The sequence below is a fragment of the Clupea harengus genome, chromosome 5 (genome assembly GCF_900700415.2).
Source record: "Clupea harengus chromosome 5, Ch_v2.0.2, whole genome shotgun sequence".
NCBI lineage: Eukaryota > Metazoa > Chordata > Actinopteri > Clupeiformes > Clupeidae > Clupea > Clupea harengus.
The window spans coordinates 7,386,080-7,398,108 of record NC_045156.1 but is presented as its reverse complement, the minus strand read 5'-3'; the positions used below and the strand labels follow the sequence as shown (position 1 = coordinate 7,398,108).

At 46.2% G+C, this 12,029-nt stretch overlaps 1 protein-coding gene across 2 annotated transcripts in view; it reads right to left on the bottom strand.

The window, feature by feature from the left end:
- The window catches only part of ppp1r16b (protein phosphatase 1, regulatory subunit 16B), a 57,711-nt gene that overhangs the window by 33,263 nt on the left and 12,419 nt on the right, over window positions 1-12,029 (bottom strand). The window contains exons 1-2 of one of the 2 annotated variants that reach the window (XM_031567536.2): window positions 8,139-9,775; window positions 7,545-7,967 (exon numbers count right to left, since the gene is read on the bottom strand). In XM_031567536.2, the coding sequence (XP_031423396.1) occupies window positions 7,545-7,815 (271 nt within the window). In that variant the 5' untranslated portion in view covers window positions 7,816-7,967; window positions 8,139-9,775. Of the gene's footprint in view, window positions 1-7,544; window positions 7,968-8,138; window positions 9,776-12,029 lie in introns of those variants that run through there. The other variant, XM_031567535.2, reaches the window with a different exon arrangement.

Here is a 12,029-nt window from a genome sequence, read left to right as displayed (position 1 = left end):
ATCAGAAATGATCCCCTGGGGCTCAGATGCCAAAATGTTCAGTTCAGCAAGATGGATGGCACGAAGAATGGCTAAGGCTTTGGAATGAATACGCCAGAGCCAGTAGATGCGATTCTCCTAAATCTCTACATCTCTCTCTTTGTCTCTCCCTTGATCTCTCCATCTTTCCCTTGCTCTGTCCATCTCTCTCTTTGTCTCTCCCTCTCCCCCTCTCTGAGCGGCTCACTGTCTCTGATTTGTCTCTTTCATCCAGTTTGTTTGTTTGTTTGTTTGTTTGTTTGGCCCCTCTGTTATTCTACTCCGTTAATTGCCGTATGTTGGTGGTGACTCAACTGGTGGGAGCTGTGGTGGTGTTCTGGGTGCCAGTCTATGAGAGTGTGTGTGTTTGTGTTTGTGTGTTTGTGTGTTTGTGTGTTTGTGTAGTGTTTCTGGTAATTCACAAGCCAGGCCTTGCTTTCAGGAATATTCATTTGGTTTTGGTCTGGAAAACTGGTCCTATTTGTCGCCCTGAAAATATGGTCATGTGATCCTATCCTTCAACCTACTAACCCAAGTCCAAAAGAAAGTCCTCAAGGAAGCATAATATTATGAGCACTACAACAACGTGCCCAACACTCAAATTAGTTCCTAGTACGGTAACAGATGCAGGAGAAGAAAGGATGACAAACTGAAGGGTTAATAGGCATCTGCCATTTTCGAAAAGGGACCATTTGTCAGCGCCGGGGCCCCCTTCTACACCCCCTTTTTTCCAATTAGTTAATTTACCAGAGATGACTCCCCTCTCTGATCTCAATGGGGTGGAAAGAAGCCGTTCGTCAGAAGGCCGACACGGAAGGGAAAAGGGAAGAGAGAACGAGGGGAACAGGTCCTGACGTGGTAATTAAAGTTCTAAGGCTCTTAGAAAACTCGTAAGGAGCCACACGGCCGTAAAATTAGAGAGATGACAAGGGTGGAAACGGGGGAAAGAACGAAAGGGAGAAAAAAAAAATGTAAAAAGTGAGCGAGAATGGGAGAGGGAGTGTGAAGCCAGGGGAACAAACGAGAGGAGGAGTAACAAACGAGAAAGAATGGGAGGACGGGAGGACATTTTTTTTACATATTTTTATATATTTTATTTTATATATTGTTTTTCTTATGTTCTGTAGTACTTATTATGTTTTTTATGTTTATTGTCCGCACCAATATGCCAAAACAAATTTCTGGTAGGCGTAAACTTACTTGGCAATAAAAACAATTCTGATTCTGATTTTTCTGATTCTGATGAATGAGAATGAATTGAGTAACATTAGCATGAAAATCTCTTTGAATTGAAAGAACTGTCTCTGGCGTAAGAAAAGCCAGTCTATGACGGCTTGGTAGGATGAGGCAGCTCACAGTGGGGATTTGTCCGGGTCCAAAGCTAAAGACGTCTTGAGGGGTGAAACTCAATGAACTGGACAGGCTTGTGGATGAGCAACAGAGCTGCGCTTAGCTTGATGGCCAGCTGACAGTCGCAGTGACAGGATTCCTTCACAAAGATCTCATACAATCAATCACCCCACAACTGGAAAAAAAAAGGATGCTAAAGTGTTGGATTGAATTCCTTCAGTGTCTTCATGTTTAAGAGAAGACTGAATATATGTCTATTTGCAAAAACCCATATCATTAAAAAGAATCACTGGTGTTGCTGTGTGTTTTTGTGATAATACTTGTGGTTGAATATTTTCAGTGCTACCTGACTTCAATGCTTAAAAGAGAATATTGAGTACTGCACAGCTGCAGTAAATCAGAAATCTGAAATCGGTCCATACCGAGCACAAAATGTCTTTTAGATGTTTTCATATATTTGTTTTGTTTTTCGCATAAAACCCAGCCCATGTCTGATGTCTGGCTTCAACCGCTCAAAATAATTCTCTTTTCCGTTTGGAGAAGTTCCGACAGCGTTTCCTCCCAAGGCCATTGCTCTCTTTTTAGTGCCACTCCATTACAGACGTGCGCCTGAGAATAGATAAGCGCGCTAAAGCCTCTGCAAAGAAAACGGGCCCGGCCCTGCCGCGCCAGGGGGAGATGACAGGATCCCCGAGGAGAGGGTTTTTAGATGAGCCCATTCACCGTGCACCGACCACAAAAGCAGACACAGTCAAGTCCGCTCCCACTGCCTAACAAATGGACCCAATTACTAGATATGAATATTCCATTAGACAAGAGCTCCCACTTCTCTCGCTTGCGTCTCCATCCTCTGCGTCTCCATCCTCTCCTCCTCCACCATCTCCCCCTCCATCCTCTCCTCCTCCACCCTCTCCTCCTCCTGCACCCTCTCCTCCTCCACCCTCCTCCTCTGTCCTCTCCTCCTGTATCCTCTCCTCCTCCACCCTCTCCTCCTCCATCCTCTCCTCCTCCACCCTCTCCTCCTCCACCCTCTCCTCCTCCTGCACCCTCTCCTCCTCCACCCTCCTCCTCTATCCTCTCCTCCTCCACCCTCTCCTCCTCCACCCTCTCCTCCTCCATCCTCTCCTCCTCCACCCTCTCCTCCTCCATCATCTCCTCCTCCACCCTCTCCTCCTCCACCCTCTCCTCCTCCAATGAGGTGGGTCGGACACAAAGCCGCTGATTTGAAGCCACCAGCCCACTTCTTCAAAATGCCACCGCAGGCAGAAAATAGTTTCCAGTAAGGGGACACAGAACAACAATTACAGCTATGGTGGAGTTGTCGTGTGAACGCAAGTGCTCTTCAGGCAGTAAGTGTCAATGGTGAACCATGAAATGTCAGCAGTTCAGAGGGGGATTTAAACAGACCGGATTCCCTTCCCTTCTAACCCTCTTTGGTGGTGTTGAGATGCTGACTGTGGGGCTGGCAGCCAAGGTGTCATGGGACGATTACCGTTAGGCCGTCTCTCCTGAGACACCGTTTCTCAACAGTGAACAGCTGCGTCTGCAATGGAAATGACAGGATGCAGAACACGGTCACTTCCTGTTGTGTGAAACGGTAGCTAACAGTGTGTGTGTATGTGTGTGTGTGTGTGTGTGTGTGTGTGTGTGTGTGTGTGTGTGTGTGTGTGTGTGTGTGTGTGTGTGTGTGTGTGTGTGTGTGTGTGTATGTGTATGTGTGTGTGTCCGAGGGTCCCATACGTACGAGTCAAGATGTGAATGTAGCCTCAAACGCTGAAAGCACTGAAAGACTGAATAACAACAGCCAAGCACCTTCTGTCAGTTTCATTTTCAGATTTGCCTAGAACAACATGAATATTTGGCAAGATAGAAGACTTCCATCAATGCATCACCCAACCGTGTTCCTCAACTGCCTTGATTAAGTGATTTAAAAAAATTATTAGTTCCAGTTCTAAAATGCAAAGGACTGCAAGTCAACCTAGCAGCATGGCGTTCCGCCTTCGACAATATTCACATTCAACCTCACCTTGAGCTTCTTTTTAAGTCCATCTCCGCTGCATTGAACAGGGAGAGGCTGAAGAACCCAGCAAATCAATCGGCCTCTATTATCGGGGGCACAATGGGGTTGTGGGGGCCCCGAGAGAGAGGCAATTTCAGAGTCATTACCTACAATGACACCACGGATGGTGAGGTTTCGAGACTATTCCTATGGCTGCAATGGAAGCGACTCAATAATCCAGCATCTTCCTGAATGCGAAAAGCTTGTGATGACGAGGACTTCACTAAACATCACGGAGATTCAGGGTGAGGATTCAGAAACATGACAATACACTGAATAGCATTTCAGGTATTTCAGAGAAGCAGTGAATTAAAGGCAAAGGTTCATATGGGCTTTTCTGTTCATGCAGGAGTGGAACCCTGGATGCTTTTTACCTCTTGGCACTGGAGCAAAACCTCATGCTTCACTATGCCAAATAATCACGGAAATAACTTCCTTCAACGAAACAAATCAAATTCCCCATTCAGAGGAAACTTGCAAACATATTTCTCTACAGCAGCAAACCTGGAAATGCTGCTGACTTATGCATTCATATTCTCAAACTGCATATCTACAAACGTAACTCGTGTGTGTGTGTGTCTTTACATCAAGGCAAAATTGCTGGATCTAAAGGCAAATCCTTGCTGAGCAAATCAGGCACTATGCAAATAGTTTCAGATGCCATAATTTATTTTCTGGTCTCAGAGAACAAGGGCAACTGTATGCCACACTCCTTAGAATATTCTTCACAAGAAACTGATTGCTGATTACACATTACACATTCTTTCTTCTTTTTTTTTACTAGAAAAAAAAAAATCTTCCATCAGCGAGGCTTCTCTCCAGCACTAGGACTCCCTTGAGTGGCCATCAAGAACAAAAGGGCTGAGGGGAGATTACTGGAATCCCGGGCATGTCAGCTGCCATGGCGACCAAAATGGACCATCACGCCACTATTGGCTGCCTGTGTGCGACAGGCTAACTGACATTGTCTGCTAGCCCACACGCATGACCCTGTGGCGCCACGGTTCAAAAACACTGTCCAGTACAGCCAAGAATACAGCCTCAAATGACACTAAATCAGGGTCATCAGGGATCCATCTGAAATGTAATATTTTAACGAGCACGTTGTTTGTAAATTTGCCGCGAGACCATCTTCAGTGCCAGGGATTAATGGCATCATGTCCATTGTAGGCGACCAAAGAGGATGTAAAACCATTTTGTGAAAGTGGCATTGTCATCAATCTTAAAACAATTTAATCAGGGCCTCGCGCAAACTTGATTTTTGATGTGTGTTACAACGATGACTCGAGGTTCCTCACAGTCATAAATAACGGTGCTTATGCAGCACTGTATGCTAAGCTGGGCCAGAGGGGCTGACGACAAGCAGGAGGATGGCACCAGAGGGAAAACCCGAGCTGATATATCGATCTGTCCCGTCAGACGCGTGGCAGTCATCAGCGAGAGTACCAGCCCGCAACAAAGGGTGAGGGAGGCTCCTCCGGGTCAATGAGAAACACACAAACACACACACACACACACACTTCTCTAGCTTTAGCTCAGAGACATTATGTAGGACTACTTCATAAAAAGGAATGGTGAATGCAATGGAGATGGGGGAGGGAGGGGAGTTACCAAGAAGCACAATACAAGGCTTTCTGTGAGGTTCATGAAGGCTAAGGGCAGGCAGAAAACAACAAAGAAAAAACAACAATGTTCCCGTCTGCTCTGGGAGTCTCCAGTAGCAGCACATAAATGCAAACTCAGTAATGCACTGAGGCAAGACATACACATTTACAGGAATGCAGTAGAAATGTATGACTTGCTTGATATTTATTTTAAAACCCCATTATGCCTCCATTTTTTGCTACTCAGCTCCTCCTAAAGTTGCGGAGTGTAGTTTATTTTACACCACTATCGTCAATACCAATTGCACTTTGAGACCCCCTAATGGACAGTGGTACAGGTGTGTTTGTTGACAAGCTGAAGGATATGGAACCAGCAAAGACAACACCAGAAGCCAAAGAAGCTGTTGACTGACAAGGTGGAGTAGCATTACAAGATTTTACACAAATATGACTCTGCATAGTTTTATTTATTGTCACATTGGAGATGAACGCTAAACATAACCAAAAGAATAACAAAAAAGGAATGACAAATCTTCAGTTTTGCTGAAATACTGCTTGTATTTTCAGCCTATATATATTGTTTTCTAAGCATTTGAATGCAGATTATGTGTAATCTAATAAAATGTTGTTGGCTGGCAGGGATGTTTATGATGATAAACTAGCGGGTCAACAACTTTCATAACACAGCCAAACATCAAACAAGCGCAACAGAAGACATAGCAAGTCTAATAAGTTATTACTGACTAGTACGACAGAAAGAATGCCAGCTGGGCATCTCTTTTAGCTCTTGCCTACGAGTAAAAGCTAGTCCGAGACTGACTCTTGGTGTCTCTGGTTGCATTCTGTTTTTGTCTTGCTCGCTTCCTCTGACAACATCTTCCTTGGTTTCTTTGTCCATATGATGTCAATACAAAGAATACTGTGCTAGCTTCTTCTTATAGCTAGCAGAAGAGCCTAGTTGTTGTTGTGTGAGGTGGTGCCATAAAGCATCGTTCTCGCGAGAGGTGTCATGCCCTCCCTGTGTACCTAAGTAACATTTACAGTTACAGTGCAATACCAGGCGTACCAGGCATGCTGTGGCAGTGACACAGACGCCATTCTCCGTATAACAAATCAGTGTAGCACCAAAATTATTTTGAAGCTGTTTTCGGGTCAAATTGTTACACAATGTTGCTTTAAAATAATATGACTGGACGCTCCTCTCCCCTTTTCACAATATGGCTGCTCAAATGCAGCTATTTCATGCTATGTCATGCTATTTTTATGGCCATCTTAGTTCTCAACACTTCCCACGTTCTGTCAAGTGAGAAAACAGACAAAGAAGTTAAGACTCACACATGCAAAGTGCACACAATGTGCATTCAGACATTCAAATCCCCACGTGTCAAAAGTTCTGTTCTCTACTACCAATGCTCAGCTTGGCTTCAAGGGAAAACACGCCTGTGTGAATAAATGGATGAAATTACCATATGCTTCGAACACACGCCTGGCCAAACTATCATTTTCCATTCATACAGAGCAACATGCACAGCAGGCATGGGGGATGGGGGGGGGGGGCACTGAAAACCACGTCAGCTGCTGTTTTCGCAGCCAGTGATCGCACATCCAGTGGTTTTAATGGCAGCCTCCAGCCCACTGGGTGGAGCTTCCAGTGGGCATTCTGGCATTCTCCACCGCTCTCAAGCCATTAAGCACTGTCTGTCGGCCACTTGTGGATTTGAGGGTTTGTTTTTGTAGGAGGGTGGGATGGGGTGGTGGTGGGGTGCGGCTGAGTGAGTTAATTTAAGCATCTCTGCAGTCACAAGTGTCAGAGCCAGAGCTCAATTTGTGTGGCACAGAAAAAAAAAGAGGAAATAAATGGTGCAAATGCAGCGCTTTAGTGCCTCATTAAATTTCCGGCTTCTTTCAAGTGTGCCACAGAGAGCCCAGTGCAACAGCTTAAACAGACACAACCAATAAACACAGATTTAAAGAGGTCGGTGTGGGCAAAAAATCAACAACTATACAGGCCACACCATTTTCTTCCACTACCATGAATTTGAAATGAAACCAATTGAATGGAGAACAACACATAAACTAATAAAAAAGCTATTTGTTACAGCATTTGGACCAAATACATACAGCACCCTGGGACACTATAGAGGTGGTTATTAGACACATTTACATTTACAGATAATGAGGCCGATTGCCCTTTTCAAAGCAACACAAAGGCAAATCTTAGAGGACACACATCGTTTCTCACACCTCCATTAGCCTCAACAAATGTGCAGCTATTAGTTGAGCTGTCTGGTTCTGGTGCCTTTAAGGCTAATAGGATGGCTATACCTTACATAGCTATAACCATTGTGATCGGCATCATCTGAACAGTTATAAACAAAGGGAGTTGGTATCATAAGGACAGCTATACACATGCTAAGTCAGCATCATCAGCACCACTATAACCATGGTGATTCTGCATCATCAGCACCACTGTAAGCACGTGGAGTCTGGACCCGTCCGAGTCGAGATCTTACCTTCGTCTGGGTCATTCCTGGCAGAAGCCTCCAGCAGGGCCACGCTGGCGGAGAAGGACACACGCTTGCGGTTTTCGGCGTGCAGGGCACTGAGGCCGCCCCCGCGGCGCTGCTTGTCGGCCTTGCGCTTCTTGCTCTGCATCTCCTTCTCGTAGGAGGCCCAGCGCTTGAGTTGCTGCGCCCGGCGCTTCTGGGCCGCCCGCAGGCGCTCTAGGCTGGGCACCTTGTCCAGCTGCTGCAGCTCATTCAGCAGCTCCATGTGGTTGGCCATGGCTGGGTCCAGCAGGCAGATGCCGGGCAGCAGAGGAGGAGGAGGAGGAAGAGGAAGAGATGGAGGAGGGAGGAAGGAAGGATTCCTAGCAGGGGCCGTTCCTTAGGGCCAGATCTCCTCCCATCTTTTAACCCAGCTCAGCAGCGCACCATCTGTTGAGAGATGGAGAGGGCGGTCAGCTGGACAGCTATGATATGAGTCTGACTGACAGATGAAAGATGTGTGTAGCTAGGGGAGACTTCTCCGGCTAGGATTCAATGAAGCAAAAAAAATTAAAAATAAAAGATAAAATATTTGCAGCTCTAGCTCTTATAGAACTTAACCTCTGCTGTTGGCTCTCTCTTGATGGAAACATGTTTTGAACTGGAGATCTTTGGAGAAAAAAAAAAAAGAACTTTGGCATATGTACACATACAGAAATCTTTCCCCAAGTATGTAGGCCTACTCACGAAGGTGGCAGGATTTTCAGCAGTCCCCCATGGTATTTGCACAATGTGTCCTCATGTAGAGCACACACAACAGAACTAGCAGAAACTCAATAACATTGGCTGCTGGCTGTCAGGCGGTTTTGGGGATTACTATTGGGCTTTCTAAATTTCATAGAGGATGAGCAAGGAGGCCTGACAGGCGCTGGGATCCGAAGAAGATGAGGGGTTTTGCACATAAGCCCCGAGCGACGATGGGGGAGACTTTGTACTACTTGGTACTACTTTCTTCTCGGCTGCCTCGGCGTAGTGTGAATTTTCCATTTGCTCAGCAGAGCCGTTATTCGTCTCTCTTATATCCTGTTCAGACCAGACCCCACCATCACCACCACCACAAACACACACACACGTAAACTAGATTCACCACTTCCTGGACTCAACAGAGCATCAACAGCATAGATCACATCTCTGCCTACCCAGAGCAGGGCCGATGCAGAAATCGTGTGAATTGAGGTGAGAGGAAAATGCGTGGGGGGGGGAAAGATGTTTCACAGTCTGTTTCAGGGGCTACTAACATAACAGGTCCACTGATAAGCTTTCGTCCTACATTCCCCTTCTTAAGAACTGAATTCAATCCTTCCAGGCAGCTGGTTATATGAAATATTCACCAACAAAGAGAATATAACCACAATTTTGATGAAGCTATGTTAGGCATGGCTGCTTCATTAGCACCTAATTAGTGAACAATTGCTGTATCGATCACTTGTGAATTTCCATGAAACGTCTGTTTGCACAGCAGTTAGTTTGATGTGTGGTCAATAGTGATAAGAGCAGCTGTTATTAGACATTTGCTTTGTTTACCGGGGGAACTGTGCCGTCTTACCACAGACTACTGGGGAGGGGGAGAGGGGTGGTGCTGTTTTCTAAGGAGAACCAGTCAAAATGAATTACATCCTGGAAAAAAACACACGAAGAAAACAAACATGTAATTTTGACTAGTCATGTCACATCCTGAGCCTCTGGGGCACCAGCGCTTTAGGCAGAGTTAAACGCCAGGCCGAGACTCGGACCGCGGAGAGGAAGTCACAGGCAAGAGAACTTCCTGTAACACTGGCTGCATGAGGTTAGTCATGAACAGCCTAATCTAATCAGCCAGACAGGAGAAATGGATGAGAGAGTGTGAGACGGACGGGGACAGGGGACTAAGAGAAGGATGATGGCAGAGAGAGAGAGAGAAAGAAAGAAAGAGAGAGAGAGAGAGAGAGAGAAAGAAAGAGAGAGCGCAAAAAGCTTTTATCACAGTGAAAGAGCTACTTCCATTTGGCCTTAGAGATTCAGCTACGCTGATAAACTGTCTAGAACTACAAGAACCAGGCATATGTAAAATAATCACCAGCTTCCCACACAAATAGAGCATATGGCATTCGTTTTACTGGAGACAGAGCAGTCCTCTGGGCCAAAAAGATGAAGAAACTTGCATTTCTCTTTCAGACTTTTGTCCAGTCTCATCCTCAGGACATACCACAACGTGATTTGTGGGGATGAAGAGACACCACAGTGCAAAAACGACAAAGCTGCTGCTGCTGCGGCTTTGGCTGCGCTCAGATGGACTGTTAATCAGCACTGAATCCCCCAAACGCGGACAGGCCAGCTGCCGTCCCAGAGGACACGGCTCAGTGGGCCATTTAAAACCCACGAAAAAATATGTTGTCGGACGGCTTAATGCTCGAGTGGCTAACGCTCAGCCTCGCGCTCTGTGCCGTGGGGGGAAAAGGCGTGTAAATGCGTGCTAATGCTATTGAGTTACCCTTCGGGGGCCTATAACATCAGGACGTAAGTGTGTGAGTGTGTGTGTGTGTGTGTGTGTGTGTTGGGGGGGGGGGTTGTGGTGGAGAGTGTTAGTCATCAGATTCTGCAGGGGCCTTTTAAAACATGGCACAGCTGACTAGGATGATGTCCTGGTTGTGTTTTCCCCTCTCTGCACAAGAGAGGAGAGCAGTACAGCTCAGGAGATGAAATGAATTATGAGGTGTAGGACCCTGTGTGTGTGTGTGTGTGTGTAAACTACTAACAGCATTACCACCAGCCAGATGAGGCCTGTTGATCAAATCAGAGAGCGAAATTACATTACCTACTGCAAACACAGAGACAAACACACACATACGTACAGACGCACCCACACACTCACACGACACATTTGACATCTAGCTAACTAGGCCAAGGAGAAAATGAAACACACATGTCCATGCAACGTGTCAGTGCTGCTTCCGGCCGTACACCCATACGCCAGTCTCTGTCTCTCCACCTCTGTCAACCTATAGCCAGAGTGCATCAGTTATACATATCACCATCCAGGAAGTCTCCATATTTTCATTTTGCACAAAATAAAACAATAAGAAGTCTGTGTATGCGTGTGTGTTACATCAGTGTACATCAAAGAGAGGGGCCAGGAAAAAAACAAGAGATGAAAAAATATATATAAATTTGAGCATGGGTCTTAAAAACTCAAAATCAAAAATAGAGATTACAAATTACCCAGTCCTGGTAATGCTCATGCCCAAACACAATCACACGCCATCAAAAGATTACGCAGAATCAATAATTCCATGGATCACGCTAAGTCTTGGCATGCTAAATACTCAACAAAACCGTTATGCAAGCAAGCTAGTGCGTTGGTGACGCTTTTGTTGTTGCACTGTTTAGTCAGCCCTGTGAGTGGACAGTTACATGGGTTGGTGTGTGTGCGTGCATGCATGTGTGTGTGTCAACAACAACAACAACAACAACAAAAAGGGGGTGCTCTCCACCTGACAACTTCTGTTGACCAGCAAGATGATACATGAAATGGAACAGCACACCCCACTCAGCAGCCTACACACCACCACACCTCTAACACCACCACCACCACCAACACCACCTCATCCCTCTACCATCACGTACTCCAAGCCCCCCTCGCCTTCGCAACCTCTGGGCAACCAATAAGACTGATTAAGGCAATTCTCTAGGGATAGAAGGGCCAGGCAGGTAGTGGACATTGGCTCTGCCAGTCTTCTGCACAGACAGCTCAGATGGGGGGCCAACTCACAGCTCCCCCCCCACCCCCCAACCTCTGTGCATCCACTCAGGGATCGATGCACTGCCATATCGGCAGAAAGCGAAGGGACTGGCTGCTGATGTGTAATGATCCTTTTGCAGCCAGTGTCACTAACACAGTTCCAGTCAATCAGAAAAGGGTCATCTGGGAGAGGACAGACAGAGGCAGAGGCAGAGGCAGAGGCAGAGGCAGAGGCAGAGGCAGAGGCAGAGGCAGAGGCAGAGGCAGAGACAGAGACAGAGGACAGAGGACAGAGGCAGAGACAGAAGTCCAACTGGAGAAGACTAGACCGGAGGCTAAGGGACTGAGCAGGGCTGCCAAAGCTGCTCTTCCTGCCTTGAGTTCTCTTCTCTCCAGATGATCATGACAATGAGATAAAGCACGTATTTGTTATCAAGGGACATTGTGTAATCACTGGCCAAAAGAGAGGAGGAATCACATTATTTTAGCAACAAAGTGAAGCTTTTGTCTGAACAGACATGGCATAGAGATGAACATCCTGCATTCTACTGAGCCCCCAACTCCTGATGCTAAACACTACACCCAGATATCACCTTATCTGACACAGTTGCGAGATTGATGTTGACTGAGTTTTTGAGTTTTGGCTGTGAAGGCTTTTCTTGTTTCCTGTTCATCTTTGAGGTAACTGTCACTGTGTCACTCAAAATGTTGCAGATAACGCTATCGAAGGCATT